At 38.0% G+C, this 19,952-nt stretch overlaps 1 protein-coding gene across 1 annotated transcript; it reads left to right on the top strand.

The window, feature by feature from the left end:
• Window positions 1-1,387: 1,387 nt before the first annotated feature.
• LOC138437717 (olfactory receptor 6K3-like) lies at window positions 1,388-10,439 on the top strand. The gene is made up of 3 exons (XM_069585571.1): window positions 1,388-1,408; window positions 7,305-8,208; window positions 10,348-10,439. Exons 1-3 carry the CDS (start codon window positions 1,388-1,390, stop codon window positions 10,437-10,439), a joined length of 1,017 nt encoding a protein of 338 aa, XP_069441672.1.
• Window positions 10,440-19,952: the final 9,513 nt, after the last annotated feature.

Here is a 19,952-nt window from a genome sequence, read left to right as displayed (position 1 = left end):
TCATCTGTTAGATGAGCAATATTCTTCCTAATATCCTTTCTAATTTCTTTACTTATTCTAATTTCTTTACTTATATAATACAGTTCTAAACATATGAAGTTTTGCTCCATAGTCTAAGAAAATTTTAACCTGAAAAGAAAATTTAACTTGAAAAAACAGGTTAATTTGGGTACCAAACGCAGGTTAGCATGCTCAACTGGCTTATCACATATCTTGTCTGAGACCACAAGAATGTTTCTCAGAATCTCTGCGGCAACCTGCCCCTCCTGCTAGTTTGTCAGTGAGACTATAGATGTTTCTGCACTCTCTTTCTGGAGTATCTAGAATGGAAAGATTATCTTGCCTGGGAGTTTCTCTTTAGATAACACAGGATCTTTAAAAAGTGGTACATCTCATTCTCCACTCTAAGGGACCTATCAGAGGAAACATGTCACATGGTAACTAGACATTCCTGAGGGGATCAGGTCTCAAAACTTTCCTGTGGCTAAATAATCTTATCTCTCATAAGGGAGTATAGATCTAGGCACTGGGGCCCAGAATGACAATGGGTGTCAGAATAGAATTCTCGCAAGACCACACCTCTCTGAACCAGACCACCAGCAAACACTACTTTCTTCTCAGCCTTTCACTCATTTTTCACTATGTTTTCCACTTCAGCTGAGATGATGATAATAATATATTCCTGAAGTTTTAAATACACATTCATTTAATTCTTATTTAAAAATTTATTGTTTAATTGGAGGATAATTATAAGGTGCTGGTTTCTGCCATAAAACTATGTGAATGTGTCACAATTTTATACATTTGAGTGTGGCTAAGATCATGAACTCCTTATTACCAAAATCAGACTTAAATTGAAGAAAATAGGGAAAACCACTAGACCATTCAGGTATGACCTAAATCGAATCCCTTATGATTATACAATGGAAATGACAAATAGACTCAAGGTATTAGAATTGATAGAGTGCTTGAAGAACTATGAACAGAGGTTCTGAGCATTGTACAGGAAGCAGTAACCAAAACTGTCCCCAAGAAGAAGAAATGCAAAAAGGCAAAATTGTTGTTTGAGGAGGCCTTACAAATAGCTGAGAAAAGAAGAGAAGTGAAAGGCAAAGAAGAAAAGGAAAGATATACCCGTTTGAATGCTGAGTTCCAAGAATAGCAAGGAGAGATAAGAAAGCCTTCCTAACTGATGAATACAAAGCAATAGAGGAAAACAATAGAATGGGAAAGATTAGAGATCTCTTAAAAAAATCAGAGATACCAAGGGAACATTTCATGCACAATGGGCACAATAAAGGACAGAATAGTATGGACTTAATAAAAGCACATGATATTAAGAAGAGGTGGTAAGAATACACAGAAGAACTGTACAAAAATGATCTCAATGACTCAGATAACCACAACGGTATGATCAATCTCCTAGAGCCAGACATATATATGTGTCCGTGTGTGTGTGTGTGTGTGTGTGTGTGTGTGTGTATCATCTCCATTTTGAGCCTCCCTCCCCCTCATTTAATTCTTTAGAAAAATAATTTGTAAGCTTAAAATGATTAACATGGTAAATTTTATATTACACATTTTTTACCACAATTAAATATAAAACGCTGTTTGTATGAGATAGCCAAGACTAGAGTTATTCCCATTTTACAGATGGAATAATTCAGAGCAGTTAAAGCCTTGCTCCAGTTCACATAGCCAAAAAATGCAAGGGCAAAATTGAACCTTGAGCCTCAAAACTCAAAATTAGCTAAAGATTAACCTTTCCCTTTGATTATAACTTTAATTATTCCCAAATATATATTCGCTAAAATGATCTTTCACTTAGCTTGCAGTATCATTTAATAGGACTTGGTTTAACTAAGAAGAAAGGCAGGGAAAATAAGGACATTCCTGGACTTTTACTTTACATTTTTCTATTTTCTACCCTATTCCCTGCCTTGAACTGTAAGTCCCAGCAACCAAGCTGTTTGTAGCCATACCCTCACAATGCTATTTTGATCTATCGTGCTTTGGGCTTTTTCCCTATTCCTCCCTCTTCCTAAAATTTCAACCCTGCCTTCTTTCCACCCTAAATATAGGCACACACTTCACCTCTGTAATTCTTATTAATTTTTCAAGTTTCAGTACATTACCCTCTTCTTCAGGAAGCCTTTCTTGGTTCCCAGGTTGTTTTTGGGGGGTCTTTTTAGTGTTCCTAAAGCATCTCATACATACATATGTTGTTGAAATTATTTAGTTATATATCCAGATTCTAAGAAATTTAATGGTGATCTATAATTATCTATTCATATTTGAATTTCTAGTACACAGCCCAGGGACTTATATAGAACTCAAGTAACATATGCTTAATGAAGAAGATAAACAAAGGTCTAGCCATGAAAATACAAGAACTATGTTTGTAAGATATTAAATATATTTGATTTGAAACGGAGGGCTTGTAGAGTGAATCAGTGGAGAAATAGCATTGGAGGATTAAATTAGGTGGATTTGGAGATCTAGAATGTCAAGCGTTGGGATTTTTAAAATATATTTTGCAAGCAGTATGAAGTTATTAGGTAATTTTAGAGTGGACATTAATGCGCAAAATTGCACTTTAATATGCAGAATACAGAGAAATTATGGAAATGAGAAATGTCATTAATTCATTTAACTAGCATTTATTCATCACTATTCAAGCATCAGACTCTTTTCTGCAATGGTCTGGAATAAAGGCCTAAATAAGACAGTAATAATGAAGCTAAAGGATAAAAGGGATAAGAATAAATATGAATAATCAATAAGGTCTGACAACTGACTATGTAGGGCATGTTGGAAAGAAGAGCATTAAAGAGACAGATTTTAAGTTTGAGTTAGTCAGGCACCATTATTGATAAATACAGCAGCAGCTAAAGCAAAAGCTAGTAAAGGGGGGAAATTATGAGTTATAGATATGTTATTCTGAATGTGTGGGCAAACTTATAAACAGAAATCTCTTATTGCCATTAAGGATGAAGAAGTGGACTTCAGAAGAGATGAAAAGTCTATGGACTTAAATATAAGTGTTAAATAAAGATTATAATTGAACTATGAGGATGCATTAGATAGTTGAAAACAGTGTCAGAAATAGCAAGAGAGACTGGAAGGTTATTGGTGGGTGGAGGAATATAATACATAACTCTTATTTACCGGGTTAAGTATGTGCTAAAAATGCACAAAAGCAATGATATATTTCTTCTCATTTCAGTATTTTTATAAGTTATTTATTATTATCAACCACTTTAAATTGAGGAAACTAAAGTTTAAATGACTTATGTATTATCCCCATAGTCATGTAGCTAAGAAGGTGACAAAGTCAGAATTAGAACCTAAGTCTATCTTACTGTCTTGTTCCAAAATATCCAGGGAACTAAGAGAACAAAGACACAGCTGTGTCATGAAAATCAAGGCAAAAAAGTACAAAAACAAATAAATGATCAATGGGTGAGATTTGGAAATGATCTAGTCTTACTGTTATTCCTTATTCTCAATGTCTTAAAGTGTTGGAAGTGTTAGTCACTCAATCATGTCAAACTCTCTCTGACTCCATTAACTGTAGCCCTCCATGCTCCTCTGTCCATGGATTCTCCAGGCAAGAATACTGGAATGAGGAGCAATTTCCTCCTCCAGGGGAATCCTCCAGACCCAAGGATCAAATTCAGGTCTCCCACATTGAAAGCAGATTCTGAGCCACCAGGGAAGCCCACCAATGTCTTAAAACCACCTTGGATATATTTGCTGAGTGAATATTTGTCAGGGAATATGAAAACTGAAAAAATGGCAATAAAATTTTGTGGTTCGTGGAACATTGGCAAATGAGGAGTTAATATAATTTTAGCCATATGGCTTCTGCATAGTCTGTGGAAGATGAATGAATAAAACTAATACAAATGAATCAACCAGTATGGATGATATTTGAGACATTTGATAATGAAAAGATGGGAGAACTAGAGCAGGTAATGTAATCAAAGATAACTTTCTTTAAGTTATAGTAGATATATAGTTTCTTAGATACTATGATAAAGTAGTAAAACATGCGTGCTTGGAAGGGAGGGAGGAGTCAGTAGTAAAAAAGAAACTAAAGATACTGAGCAAGTGGTAGGAAACTGGGTCAAATAATTTAATAGTAAGCTTTATCTTGCAGTCAAGGAGTGTTAAATCCTAACCCCAGCTTTTGGAGCCATCTGCCTCTGGAACCACTGAAGTCAGTGAAATCTCATGCACGTGAACCCCTCCTTCCCACTACCACTACTAATGGTCCTAGATCCTTTTGAAGAAGTTCTGCTGAGGTGTGCTGCACAGCTGCTGACAGAATTTTCTAGAATATACTTGAGTTGTACTGTGCTATCACCAAACTGCTCTGAAACTGCTTCAATGAAGAGTGAAGATAATCCTTCCTTTGAACCACATTTTGTTAGCTTAGCTCCTCTTGTTCCTTAACCTTCCTGTGTCTCAGCAGACTCTTTTTATACAAACAATTCTTTCATACTTTGTTCAGAAAAGAAACGAAGTATCTCTTTCCATCTGATTTCTAGCCTGACTCAAAGACCTAACTTCCCATAGGTAGGGCAACTCCCTGAAAGGGAGCTTGGCAGCAAATGCATTCCTAATTAACCACATGGGACATGGAGTTGATTTCCTTTAGGCACTGAGGGAGAGCCCTACAGAAGAAAGCTATTCCCTACCCTACCAACTAGTCCCTGAGAACGTTGATTTGTGATTGTGGCTAGAAACTTCTGATTTGTTGGACTGCAGAACAGTAAAAATGAAGACATTTGGGAAATAGGAGGGAGCCCTCTGAATTTCTGGAAGAGGTAGGTATGGGATGAATGGTGGGCTCTGTACTTTGACATATGGGTGAGTGCCCTACATAGGGGAAGAAGCCCAGAAAATCAGATTATTTTTCTGTTGGTTTTAAATTAAGACTTGTAGAAGATCTGTTGACATTTTGTAGGCTTGTGAGGTAGGGGGAAAGATAGTAAGTAGTTCAGGAATGAGGGATTTTGGATAATGTGTGCTATAGGACTAGAGATGGTCATAAGATAATCTATTAAATTTTGTCTGGGACATTAGCCCTTGAGAGATCATTTTTGTCTGGGCCACTAGAATTATGACTCTTTACCTCTGCTGACTTGTTTATTTATTTAAATTTTTAATAATTGAGATATAATTGACATATAACACTGTATAAATTTAAGGTGTTTGTGTTTATTTTATGCATTTATACATTGTAGTCTGATTAACATTACAGTGTTATTTATCACTCCTGTCACATTACAAAATTATAGATGTCCCATGTACAAGAGCTAAACTATTAGCTAGTTCATTGAAGGCAAGTCTCAGAATTTTGCCAGGCACACAAATATTTACTAGCAAGCAGGTACGAAAACCAATATTAAATCTGGTTTTGGAAGCCCAAGGAAATTCCAACTCTATTCCTTAGTCCCTCTGATTAGAATGAATGAAAGGCTCTATCAAAGATAAAATGTAACCAAATTCTCACTGGAGGAAAAACTAACATGGTGAAATCATGTGATAGATCCTCTGTTAAGGGAGGAGCGCAGAAATGAATGAATTACGGGTCTATTCCACACTTCCACACTGTATAGGCAGCATGACAAGCTCTTATTCTAATGCTACTTCAAGAAATGGTTTAGGTTTATTTCTAGCCAGGCCACATATATTGGTCACCTGGTTTTTAACTAAAGAAAGAAACCTAAAGTTCCTTATACTGCTGATTTTCAGCTGGGACAACTTTACTTCCACTGTTCCCCTGCAGAAATATTTAGCAATTTCTAGAGACATTTTGTTTATCATGACTGAGGAAAGGGTCTGGGCTACTGATTTCTAGTAGAAGCTAGAACTGATGCTAAATTGCCTACAATACATGGAAAACCTCTCTCTTCCTCATCCCTAGCAAAAAAATGATCTGATATACAATGTTAGTAGTGCTGAAGTTGAGAAAATCTGCCCTACGCTAATTAATGAGCCCACTTTCCTGAAGGCTCAACAGTTAATTAATCCGCCTGCAATAAAGGCAACACAGGAGACGCAGGCTTGGTCCCTGGGTCAGGAAAATCCCTTGAAGAAGGAAAATGGCAACCCATTGCAATATTCTTGCCTGAAAGATCCCATGGACAGAGTGGCCTGAAAGTCTAAGTGTTAGTCACAGCCCCATGAACTGTAGCCTGCCAGGCTCCTCTGTCCATGGAATTTTCCGGGCAAGAATATTAGAGTGGGTTGTCGGTCCCTTCTCCAGGAGATCTTCCCTACCCAGGGATCGAACACGGGTCTCCTGCATTGTGGACAGATTCTTTACCATCTGATCACCAGGGAAGCCCCTAGAGTAGCCTGGTGGGCTCCAATCCAAAAGGTCACAAAGACTCAGACAACTGAGCATCTAAGCACACATGGTGAAGATGCCATTCTGGATACTTGAAACTATCTGCCTCTGGCTATAGACTGCTAATCAAAGCTTTTGACATGTCATCAAACCACTCCTAGAGTGTGATTTCTCGACTAGTATATTTCAACTATTAGCTAATGCTCTTTACCATTGACCATTAACTAACCTAGATTAATTTGCACACAAAGGTATATTGCATGGGTCTAAGCTGTTGTGTTTTAAAGTAAATTGAATTCAGTATGATATTTACTTCTTCTCTTTACTCTATTTTTCTAACTATGAAGCCAGCAAGAAAAGACAGTACCTGCACTTGATTTGTAAGATACCCACTTAAAAATTTTTACTTTTATCCACAAAGGGGATCATTTTGTCACAACTCATTTTGTGTCTCCAATATTTAATATCAAAAATAAAAATGTTTACTTATTTAAGGTATTTCCAATTTGCTATTATAATAAATATTCCAATGAATATCCTTGTATTTGTTTTAATATTTAACATTATTTTCTTGGGCTATATGGTGAAATGAATTATCTAAAAAGTCTCAAAACTCTTAAAAAAGATTGCCAAATTGCCATTCAGGAGAGTTTGTACCAATTTAAATGTCCAAATAGCAAAACTGTTTGCTTAGCTCTCAGAATAGTTGATAATACAATGTGTTATAATTACTAAAAATGTATTTGCAAGTTAGACATACTCACTTTATAATTTGCAAAGCAATGCACATAAATATTTTGTTTAATCAACCTCATTTCAAGGCTGATGAGCTGCTTGAAAAGAAAGTTTATAGTGGTTATTTAACTTAGGTAGAGTTCTGACTGTTTTGATTTCACTTTGATTTCACTAGCCAACAAGTGAAACACCTGAAAATATGGATCAGGAGAATCAGACAATGGTGACTGAGTTTTATTTCTCTGACTTCCCTCAGTTTGAGAAGGGCAGTCTCTTATTCTTCATTCCTTTGTTCTTAATGTACGTGTTCATTATTGTTGGAAATTTCATGATCTTCTTTGCTGTCCAGCTGGATGCACGTCTCCACAATCCCATGTACAATTTCATCAGCATCTTCTCCTTCCTGGAGATTTGGTACACCACAGTGACCATCCCCAAGATGCTCTCCAACCTTGTTAGTAAAGAGAAGACTATTTCTTTCATTGGCTGCCTCCTGCAAATGTATTTTTTTCACTCACTTGGGGTCACAGAAGCCCTAGTCCTTACAGTGATGGCCATTGATAGGTACGTTGCCATCTGCCATCCCCTCCGCTATGCAACCATTATGACCCCTCGACTATGCATCCAACTTTCTGCTGGTTCTAGCATCTTTGGCTTCCTTATGCTACTGCCTGAGATTGTGTGGATTTCTACTCTTCCATTCTGTGGTCCCAACCAAATTCATCAACTCTTCTGTGACTTTGAACCTGTATTACGCTTAGCCTGTACAGATACATCTATGATTCTGATTGAAGATGTAATTCATGCTATTTCCATCCTGACTTCTGTTTGTATTATCACCCTTTCCTATCTAAGAATCATTGTTGTGATCCTGAGGATTCCCTCGGGTAAGAGCCGTCAGAAGGCATTCTCCACTTGTGCAGCCCACATTACTATTTTCTTCCTGTTTTTTGGCAGTGTGACACTCATGTACCTGCGTTTCTCTGTCACTTTCCCACCACTACTGGACAAGGCCATTGCACTAATGTTTGCTGTCCTTGCCCCACTTTTCAACCCGATAATCTACAGTCTGAGGAACAAAGACATGAAAGATGCCATCAAGAAAGTCCTCTGTTCTTGGGGCTTCACTGGTGGTCCAATTGTTAAGAATCCACCTTGCAATGCGAGGGACACCGATTCAACCCCTGGTCCAGGGAGATCCCACACACCATGGAGCAACTAAGCCTGTGTACCACAGCTACTGAGACTGTACTCTAGAGCCCGTGAGCCACAGCTACTGAGCCTGCAAGCCCTAGAACCTGTGCTCCGCAACAAGAGAAGCCACCACAATGAGAAGCCCATACGCTACAAGAGTAGCCCACCCCTGCAACTAGAGAAATCCCTGTGCAGCAACTAAGACCTACCACAGCCCCCAAATAAGCAAACAAATAAGTAAATCTTTTTAAAAATGTCTCTGGAAGCCAATGAGAATTCACTCTATCTGTTCAAGCATCTCTATTCATAAGTTTAAAATGCTAACAAATCAGTTTTTAAAACTACTGGGAATAATTTATTTTTATGTAGTAGTTTGGATATGATTTCCACTTTTCTAATGTAAGAACTATTGCTTAATCTAATAAAGGAAGTTATCAGTGATTTGCCTATTTTTATAATATTTATAGATTATGATGGAGTACTTTGTACACTTTAAAACACCAAATCAATGGAGATACTGAACTAAATAATAATCATATTTATTTCTTGCAAATCTAAAATTTTCCCTTACCCAATCTTCCATTTTATATTCATAGTACTCTTATATCATTATTATTATTATTTTATTTAAAAAAGATTAACAAGATGTGCAGCAGTGAAGTAGTTTAAGACAGAAGGAGAAACCTGGCTTCCTAACATTCATCTAAGAGACATTTATACCTCTATGTGAAAGTGAAGTCACTCAGTCGTGCCTGACTCTTTATGACCCCATGGACAGCAGCCTGCACCAAGCTCCTCCGTCCATGGGATTTCCAGGCAAGGGTACTGGAATGGGTTACCATTTCCTTCTCCAGGGAATCTTCCCAACCCAGGGATTGAACCCAGGTCTCCCACATTGTAGGCAGACGCTTTACCATCTGAGCCACCAGGGAAGTTGTCTAATGATAGATAACAATGATTGTGCAGTCCATATAGCCTTTGACCTTGTGATGCTTGTGTCCTGCTGTTTTTATTAACTCTTTTGGGTTCTGTTTTATATTGTTCAGAAAATTCTCTACCAAGTACTCTTGAAAGCTTGAAGGTTAAATAGACAGAACATATAGGCTTTGGATCAAAAACTCCCATAAATTACGTAAATATATATAATTATATCTGATGTGCTAATCTAAAAAAATCACTATCACTATATAAATAATGTTCTATGTTATGTTATACTAAAATGCTGGGCCCATCTCACACCTCAGTGTCCCTCTTCTTATTGCCTTTCTGCTCTGGAATATTTCTCTCTTTCTTATTTTCTGCCTTATAACTTACACTCAGCATAAAGAAAACACACACACACACACACACACATTTTTTTTCCTTCCCCGCCTCAAACTTTTTAATTTTAATTGAAGGAAAACGGCTTCACAATATTGCATTGACCTCTGTCTAGATCAACATGAGTCAGCCATAAGTATACCTGTTTCCTCTCCCTCTTCAACCTCCCTCCCATACCTTCCCACCTCTCTTGGTTGGTATAGAGCCCCATTGGTTACCTATTTTACACATGGTAGCGTATATGCTTCCATGTTACTCTCTCCATTCGCCCCACCCTCTCTTTCCTCTCCCCCACCTGTGTCCATAAGTCTGGTTTCTATGTCTGTGCCTCCATTATTGACCTATAATTAGGTTCACTGGTACCATCTTTCTAGATTCTCTATATACGCATTAATAACAATATTTGCTTTTCTCTTTCTGACTTACTTCACTCTGTATAATAGGCTCTAGGTTCATTCACCTCATGAGGACTGACTCAAAAAATGTGCTCCTTTTAATGGCTGAGTAATATTCCATTCAATATATGTACCACTGTTTCCTTATCCATTTATCTGATGTTGGGCATCTAGGTTGCTTCTCATTCTCACTATTGTAACTAGTGCTGCAATCAACATTTGTGTACTTGTGCCTTTTTCAATTTTGGTTTCTTCAAGGTATATGCCAAGTAGTGGGATATGCTGGCTCATGTGGTAGTTCCACTCACAGTTTTCTGAGTAATCTCCATACTGTCTTCATAGTGGCTATATCAAGTTATATTCCCACCAGCAGCTCAGGATGGTTCCTTTTTCTCCACATCTTCTCCAGCATTTATTATTTGTGGATTTTTTAATGATTGCCATTCTCACTGGAATTCACACACATTTTATCTTCTGGGCTAAGAATCCATGCTTTCCTCCTATAAAAGTGCTCTAGTGATTTTAAGGGTAAATTGTCTCTGAAAAAAATTTTTTCCAGCTCCTGTTGAAAGCAAACCAATCATCTCAGTGGTATCACAAATAGCAGGAAGACAACCACAGGTGAGAGAAGAGAGGTGACAAAAAATAGAAATAGCAGTAGTATGGAACATCAAAAAAAAGTTCAGTCAGCTTTGATCAGGGAGATAAATTCTTAAATGCACTTGGGAGTGTTAGGGTGGAAGACGGTGCTAGCTCTCAACTTTGGATCAGCTCCAGGCCCCGTTTCCTCTCATGCCTCAGGGAACCAGTGCTATCCTATATCCCCTCTCACTCCAGTAAATGAAAATTATCTCCTCTATTAATGTGAGTTTTTTGATACCCATTAGAAAATTTGGGGGAGTAAAGAAAAGTATATAGACTTTTCTTGGTTGTAAAATTAAAATGAACTTATTTGAGGTTACTGTTTAGAAATCTAGCCTTTTTACCTTTGAACTCCTGGTTTAAAAGCTTAGTATTCCATTTATAGATCTAACAGATTTTATTATTCACTATTAAAGGTGTTTTACAAATATTTGGTCTGGTTTATAAACTTGACAATTAAATCACTTAAAATTACATTTAAATATGGTATACACTGGGTTTCTCTGGTAATTCAGCTAGTAAAAAATTTGCTTGCAAGCAGGAGACCCCTGGGTCAGGGAGTTTGACTCCCAGGTCAGGGAGTTTCCCTGGAGAATGGATAGGTTACTCCTTCCAGAATTCTTGGGCCTCCCTGGTGGCTCAGGCAGTAAAGAGTCCGCCTGAAATGCAGGACACCTGGATTCAATCCCTGAGTTGGGAAGCTCCCCTGGAGGAGGGCATGGCAACCCACTCTAATATTCTTCCCTGGAGAATCTCCATGGACAGAGAAGCCTGGTGGGCTATTTAGTTCACGCGGTCATAAAGAGTCGGACATGACTAAGCACAGCACAGCACATGATATATACTATTTTGCTTTTAAGTACCTCGATTTTCTGACTCAATAAACAAAGACTCCACAAGTTTTAAAAAACAATCTTTATAATCTTAAAAAAACTCTCCAAAAGTAAAAAGTAAGTTATAAATATGGCTATCCTAAATACTTTTAAGTGTTTTAATGCTGTGACAAATATAGTAAGATTTAAATTTTAAATAATAAAGTGCAAAATCTTGATTTACTGTGTGCATTTTATAAACTATAAATTTTTTTAAAAAGTAAAGGCTTCCCTGGGGGCTCAGTGGTAAAGAATCTGCCTGCTAATGCAGGAGACACAGATTTAATCTCTGGTCTGGGAGAACCCCACATGCTGTGGAGCAACTAAGCCTGTATACCACCACTATCAAGCCTACGTTCTAGGGCCTAGGAACCACAACTCAAGCCCATATGCCACAAGCACTGAAGCTCACATGCCTAGACCCTGTGCTCTGCAACTAGAGAAAGCCCACACTGCAATGAAGACCCAGCAAAGCCAAAAGTAAATAAATAAATAAATTTAAATGTATGAATTAATTGCTCAGTTAGAAATCTAAAATTATAATTGCAAGGTAGATTTATTATTCTAATAGGTCAAATTATCTTAAATAATGCAACTGCATAAAATACTAAATATACACAAATTCCTTAGTGCAAAATACAAATAATAAGTTTTGATTCTATCAAACATTTCTAAAACCTTGTTGAGTTTAAAAGATATTAACCAACTAAAGAAATAACAACATGACCCATTTTGTTATTCATACAGCAAATGTTTACTAAGGCTACTATGCCAAGCACTATTTTCAGTGCTTGTGATGAGACTAAAAAAGTTCCCTGCCATTTAGCAACTTGCACTATGATGAGGGAAGTTATCAAAAAAATATTAAAAATAAGAAAAAAATCCAAAATAGAATAAAATCATCTGGTCTTTATGAAACAGAAAAATAAAGCTATTGCAAGATAATAGGATTTGGTGTGGGTAGGGAGATCATAATTGGCACCTCTTATAAGGTTACATTTGAATAAAAATTTGAATAAAATTGTGATTCATGGGACTATGAGGAGAGAAAATAATGAATAATCTAGGTAGCAGTAAAAGCTAGTGAAAACCTGACTCAGAAGTCATGATCAATAAGACAGAAGAATAAAGATAAAGCATTCTGAAAGTCAAGTGAACAGAATACATCAAGAAAGAAGTGATTGTTAAATTCTGCAAAATAGTCAAGTAAGGTAAAGACTGAAGGTTGAGTTTGAACTTAAACACTTGGAGATCATTGTTAAATAAATAAGAGAAGTATGCATGAGATGGTGAAAGTAAAAGCCTGACTTGAGTAGTTGGATAGAAAAGAATCAAAGAAAAATTGGAAATTTCAATTACAGATAATTCTTTCATGGAGTTTTACTACTACTGAAAACAGAGAAATAAGGTAATAAGGAGCAAGTGGAATCATTAAAATACTTAGTTAAGGGTGAGTCACAATATATTTTAAACATAATATAGGATACATATATCTACATAAATGTATGTTCACATCCATATTTATAGCTAAAACAGTATTTTTACAGAAGAATACTTATGCTTAATCCATATGCTACTTCTTATCTTTTCTTTACTTCCTTTCCCCATTCTATTTCTTTAAAATCATTTTTAGAACTGATTTCACCACTCCCTAATGGATTGTGATAAGTTTGAAAAATTGATGAAATTAGGTCTTTAATTTTTGCTGTCTTTGGATGAGTATTTAATAAGCCGTTTCTATTTTTAACTTTGTATTTGCTTCTAGTTTTCTAATTTATTTATAATAAAGTATCACATTTTATTAAAAAACAAGTGTTGCTTTTAAAAATGATGGCAATTTTAATATGATGAAAATAAATATACACTCTCTGACAGTACTGACATGATGTTAAAATAGTATAATCTTTTCTAGAGCAATTTAGCAATATGTCAAAAGAATTAATATATCTAGAAGTAGTGACAGAGAATGCTTTTTTGATGAAGTAGCATTTAAACTGATAGTTGAATACTGAGAAGGAATCAGCCAGGGAAATTTATAAGATAAAACAATTGTGCAAATATCCTGAGGTTAGAAATAGCTGGGTTTCTAAGAAAACCATTTTAAAGGAACCAAATGCACACACGCAAATGGAACACAGTAAGAGTCATGAGATGAAGATTAGTAGCAAAATATGCCAACTTGCAGCGCATATTATGAGATACTGGAATTTGTTCCAGCTGAAGACACTGAAGACATTGAAGTAAGCTATTAGATTCTTAGAATAACATCCCTGCTGCTGTATGAATGCAAATTGTGTGCACGCTCCGTCGCTTAGTCGTGTTCAGCTCTGCAACTCCATATGCTATAGCCTGCCAGACTCCTCTGTCCATGGGATTATCCAGGCAAGAATACTGGAGTGGGTTGCCATTTTCTCCTCCAGGGGATCTTCCTGACCCAGGGATCAAACTCCTGTCTCCTGTGTCTCCCCCATTGGCAGGTGAGTCTTTACTTCTGAGCCAGCTAGGAAGCCCATGAATGCAAGTTGGAGTGCAGCAAATGTGGAGGTGGAAAAGATGAATTATGGGAACACAGTAATGCTTTTCTGTTATAAAACAGACTGCCCCCAGAATTAGAGCTTGAAACATAAACTATCTCTCTGTCTCTTAATCTATGGGTTAATTTTCACTGTAGTCAAATAGCTAGTTCTTCTAGTCCTGGTTCACTCATGCATTAAGAGTCAGCAACTGTTTGGTTAGAACCGACTGAACTAGGACAATGCTCTGTCTGGCTAAGACAGTTATACTCTCTCCCATGTCTTTCATCTTGCAGCAGGCTAGCCCCTATTGTGTATATAATGGCTAGCTGGGGTGTTAATATAGAGGCTGAGTACATGGGCTTCTAGAGACTCATCTCATTACTGGCACATAAATTCTTCTGTTGCATCCTACAGCCAAATCAATTTAAAAGGGGGACTTGTTCAGTTGCTCAGGAGTGTCCGATTCTTTGTGACCCAGGGAGAGGAAAAGAGACCCCACAAAAGACTGAGCCAGATCTGCCTGTGAGGGTTTGAGGGTCTCCTTCAGAGGCATGGGTCAACAGTGGCCTGCTGTGGCGACACAGGCTCTGGCAGCAGCAGTTCTGTGAGGTATAAGTCCTCTTGGAGAAGGTTGCCATTAGTCCTTCCATAAAGCCACTGGGTGGGTCACCTAGAAACTGAAGAACAATTATACAAAAGAAGTTCTCACACTGCTGCAAAGGTTCTAGGCCCTACAACAGACTTCCCAACCTGGGGATCTCTTAAAGGGACTGGGAATCCCCAGGAAATCTGACTTTGAAGGTCAGTGGGATTTGATTACAGAACTTCTATAGGACTGGGGAAACAGAGACTTTTGGAGGGCACAAACCCACTCTTATGTGCACCAGGAACCCAGGGGAGAGGAGAAGTGAACCCACAAGAAACTGAGCCAGACTTGCCTGTGAGTGTTTGTGAGTCTCCGCCAGAGGCATAGGTCTCTACAGTGGCCTGCTGCAGGGTCGGGGCACTGGCAGCAGCAGTCTTTAGAGATGTGGCATATTGGCATAAGTCCTCTAGGAGAAGGTTGTCATTAGCCCTACCATAGAGACTGTGAAAGTGTTAATTGCTCAGTCATGTCTGACTCCATGATCTCATGGACTGTAGCTGGTCAGACTTCTCTGTTCATGGGATTCTCCCGACAAGAATACTGGAGTGGGTTGCAATGCCCTTCTCCAGGACATCTTCCTGACCCATGGATTGAACCCAGGTCTCCCACATTGTATTCAGATTCTTTTCCATTTGAGCTAACAGGGAAGCCCTTATAGAGACTATAGCTCTACCACAGAGACTGCAGACTCCAGGACTGGGCAGCCCCAGGTCAAAATACAGGGCGGGAGTACATACCTACCCATCAGCAGAAAATTGGATTTACTGAGCAGACCCTGTACACCAGAGCATGACCCAGTTTTCCCAACAGCCAGTCCCTCCCATCAGGAAGCCTGTACAATCCTCTTATTCTCATCTATAAGATGGCAGACAGAATGAAAACCACAATCACAGGAAACTAACTGAAATGATCACGTGGATCACAGCCTTGTCTAACTCAGTAAATCTATGGGCCATGCTGTGCAGGGCCACCCAAGATGGTTGGGTCATGGTGGAGAATTCCGACAAAATTTGATCCACTGGAGAAGGGAATGACAAACCACTTTGGCACTCTTGCCTTGAGAACCCCATGAACAGTATGAAAAGGCCAAAAGATGAGCTTCCCAGGTCAGTAGATGTCCAACATGCTACTGGGGAAGAGTTGAGAAAAAGCTCTAGAGTGAAGAGGCTGAGCCAAAGTGGAAACGATGCCCGTTTGTGGATTTGTCTGGTGGTCAAAATTAAGTCTGATACTGTAAAGAACAATTTTGCATACAAACCTGGAATGTTAGGTCCATAAATCAAGTTTAATTTGATGTGGCCAAACAGGAGATGGCAAGAGTGAATACTGACATTTTAAGAATCAGAGAACTAAAATGGATGGGAATGGGAGAATTTAATTAGATAACCATCATATATACTACTGTGGGCAAAAGTCCCTTGGAAGAAATGGAGTAGCCCTCATAGTCAACAAAAGGGGCACTTAGAGGAGGGAAAGAAATTTCACTTCTTGGTAGAGTGAGTAAGTGTATGAATGCTCAGTCATGTCCAACTCTTTGTGACCCTGTGGACTGTAGCCCACCAGACTCCTCTCTCCATGGAATTCTCCAGACAAGAATCCTGGAGTGGATAGCCATTCCTGTCTCCAGGGGATATTCATGACTCAGAATCAAACCTGCATCTCTTGCCTGTCTTGCACTGGCAAGCAGATTGTTTACCACTGCACTAGAAAGAGCTGCCAAATTAGCTTGCAAAGGGCATGGATACAGGGAAGAGTTAAGATTGTGTGATTTTCTTTGCCATATAGAGATGATTGGTATCCCCACATTATGCTAAAATCTTCACTGGAACCACTGGAACTAATCCTGTATATGTGGGCTCAAACTGAAAGGTAGTGGTCTATATTTAGAGCTTGTGGTAGAGAAGTATCTTCAGCAAAGTAAACAAGTTTATCATGGCATAGTGTGCTATAATTAACAATGCTATTGCAAATGATATTGTATCTTCCTCAGGGAAATTCAACAGGCCTTGAAAAATCAGAGAATAGTTAAAAACAAAATGACAACAAAACACACTACAAAAAAAAACAAACCCTGATTCTGTTGAAAGCAATTCTTCAGAATAATGGTATTTATGTGTATTGATTCTGAGCATATCTATCAAAAGTGGTCATAGTTAAGGAAGACTCTTAGAGTTCTTAACAGAAAGGAGAACTAATGAGAAAAGACCAGAGGAGAAGGGTTCTACTAATTAACCCATGGGGAAATAGAACTGCTATTTTTCTTCAGTCATCAGGGGGAATATTTTGGTAGAGAAATATCCCCAAGAAGATTTTAGACAGGTATAACAATCCTATCTGAGGTACTGAAGGGACTTGAACTGCTTAAATGCTGGACAGGGAAGGGACCTCATTGTTTCTGCCAGAGGTAAGAGGAAAATGCACACGGGTCCAAGATGAGATTGGTCCAATGTTAATGAGAAAGTAAATTTATTCCCAAGTAGAAAGAAAAGACACTTAGCTAGGGCTTCTTCTGTTAACTTAAATACCAATATTTGGGAACATATTTGAGACTGCATGAATGGAATTAGGATCAGAAGGGAGGTGATAGATTTAAAACCAGTGATAATGTTATGTTTTATCTGAGGCGTGATGGGTTGAATAATTAACACCTTTTCCCTAAATACTATGTTTCTCTGCTTTCACACCTTCAGAGTTTCTCTAAATTAACTCTGGTCCAAAAGTAAGTCATTTTACATACTGGTTTCTGTTCCCAATGAAATGAATATAAACCAAATGAGAACATGAATAAAGAGAGATAAAGTAGTATCAGTAGCCTATTCCTGAAAATCATATCCCAGAGTACTGACTCAAATTGACTAGTCTCTAAATCCAGATCAGTTTTTTAATGCACGTCTTCCTTTCTCCAATGGGGTTCTGAAAGTGAAAGTGAAGTTGCTCAGTCGTGAATGACTCTTTGTGACCCCATGGACTGTAGCCCACCAGGCTCCTCTGTCCATGGGATTCTCCAGGCAAGAGTACTGGAGTGGGTTGCCATTTCCTTCTCCAGGGGATCTTCCCAACCCAGGGATCGAACCCAGGTCTCTTGCATTGCAGGCAGACACTTTAACCTCTGAGCCACCAGGGAATCCAATGGGATTGGGTCAGCTCATTTCTCTTCTCCCAGTCTCCAACAGATAAATTTCTTATGAAGCTCTGTAGAGTACAATATTGATTTTGCTAAAATATAAGCACCTGGATTCTATTGAAAGGATTACTACTAATCACTTAGAGGAAATAAATAGAGATGCTAGAAACCCAAGAAGCCAGTAGCTGTGACTACTTTAGAGGTCCAAAATGTCGCAGTTCTAAGGAATTGGCAGTAGTCATTTCTCCACTAATTTGTAAATGGAGCTCATGTAACTCTTCTTTGCTCCTTTCCTTAATCTCTTCCTGAGTTCAGCTGATCTAAGAGCGTTGAATTGCCAGGTGTCAAAACAGTGGGTTAAAGCAACAACGGAAACAAGTGAGAGTAAAATTGAAGCTTTGAATCACTTACCTTGATAGTGTGACTGGAGAAAGGACCAATTCCCCCCATCCCAGCCCCGTTTCATATCTCCTACAAAACTGAGCACCAGTTAAGCATCAGGGGTATCAACACAGACTTGGAGGTCATTGCAGTGTTGAACGGGCTCTGAACAAAAGGCTGTACCATTTTATAGACATTGAAATAGAAGGGAAGTCACAGAGTGAGCTAAGTCAGAGAGGAGAAAAGTATCTCAAAGGGTTTTCCTTCTCCTCCCATAAGGAGGTCTCAGTAGAGATACCTGAGGATGACTTTGGTACTTTGGTCCAAGACTTCAGCTAAAGCAACTTAGGAATGAAAATGCCGGGGTGAATGTAATTGTTCAGAAAGCATGAATGACCAGCGGACTCTGGGTCTTTTACTGCAACTCCCTTCAGAGACTGATGACCTGGCTGTGCACAAATCAGGAGTGGAACGAGCATCTATCTCCTGGAGAGTCTGCTGGGAAACATCTGAAAACTCATACAGATTTTTCATCAGGAGCCAGTTTCTTCACTGTCCATGTATTTTTGAGGTGGAAGGTAGAGCAAGAAGGATCTTCCACTCTCTTATTATTTTATTCCTGTGCATTAAACTCTTAAATCCACGTCCTTTATTTAAAAGTGTAATTCTTTCCTTTATGATTCTTTCCCTTCCGATTCTTTCCCTTTGGGTGTTGGGATAGCCTAACATTTCTATGAATTTGAAGTCAGTCCTGTTTCTTACCTTCTTCTGTGAATGTCCCCAAGACTTTCCTAATATAGCCTTGTTCCTACTAATCCCAACTAATACCGTTCCTTCCTATTCTTTCCTATGAATACCCACTGGCATTTTTCCCTTGGCAAATAGTCTTCTCTGTGTCTATATGTCTATTTACCTTCTTGCTTAACTTATGTGAATCTCTTTTATAAAAACAATACCATTTTCAGATGAAAGTTGCCAACTCTTCCACTTCTCTTGTGTTTCTAGGCTGAGAAAAGTTCCAGGGAAAATGTTTTATTAGTATTCTCCTTTTCCTTACATTGCTGTTACCTAAAAATTATTTTCTTTGGCACATACTTTGATACCTTCAACCTTAGTTGTGTCATGCAAAGACATTAAAGTTCACAGGAATGACTCAGTTAACAACTTTTCTCATAAAATTTTACCATGAATTTATATCATTGATTTTCTCCCATTCTAGGACTATCAACATATAGTAATTATTCTACTTACATGTTTTAAACTCTAATAATTGGTCTTTAAGAATATGACCTTTTATGTTATTAATTATTATTTCTGTTATAATTTCTCTTGAATGTCATGGGAATATCAGTTTCTAGGCCTCCATTTCCATACAATTATCAATATCTTATTGTCTTCACATTTTTATGCATCCATCTTAAACCCCTAAATCCAAAAGCTAAGCAATGTATGTCATTATCTTTGAGTTTTTTCCTTGAAGAATTTCAGCTTCTTTCTCCAAATCTACTAACCTTAAAGTTCCAATTCTAAGAAAATCAACTTTTTTTGTAATTCAACTGAGAAAACTGAATAGGGAGACAGTTGTTCATTCAGAATCTCTTCTTCTTTTCAATATCTCTAACAGATTGATGTTTTAGGAATCTGATTGAAAAGATTTCAAGAACCAGATTCCCAAGAGAGAGCCCACAGTTCACCTACTGGGCCTCCTTCATACTTACAAAATGTTCTAGTGCTGAATTTTTCACCAGTCCTTTCATTCTGTGGTG

This window comes from Ovis canadensis, chromosome 1, assembly GCF_042477335.2.
Source record: "Ovis canadensis isolate MfBH-ARS-UI-01 breed Bighorn chromosome 1, ARS-UI_OviCan_v2, whole genome shotgun sequence".
In the NCBI taxonomy this organism is placed as follows: Eukaryota; Metazoa; Chordata; class Mammalia; order Artiodactyla; family Bovidae; genus Ovis; species Ovis canadensis.
This window is presented reverse-complemented; position numbering and strand designations above follow the sequence as displayed.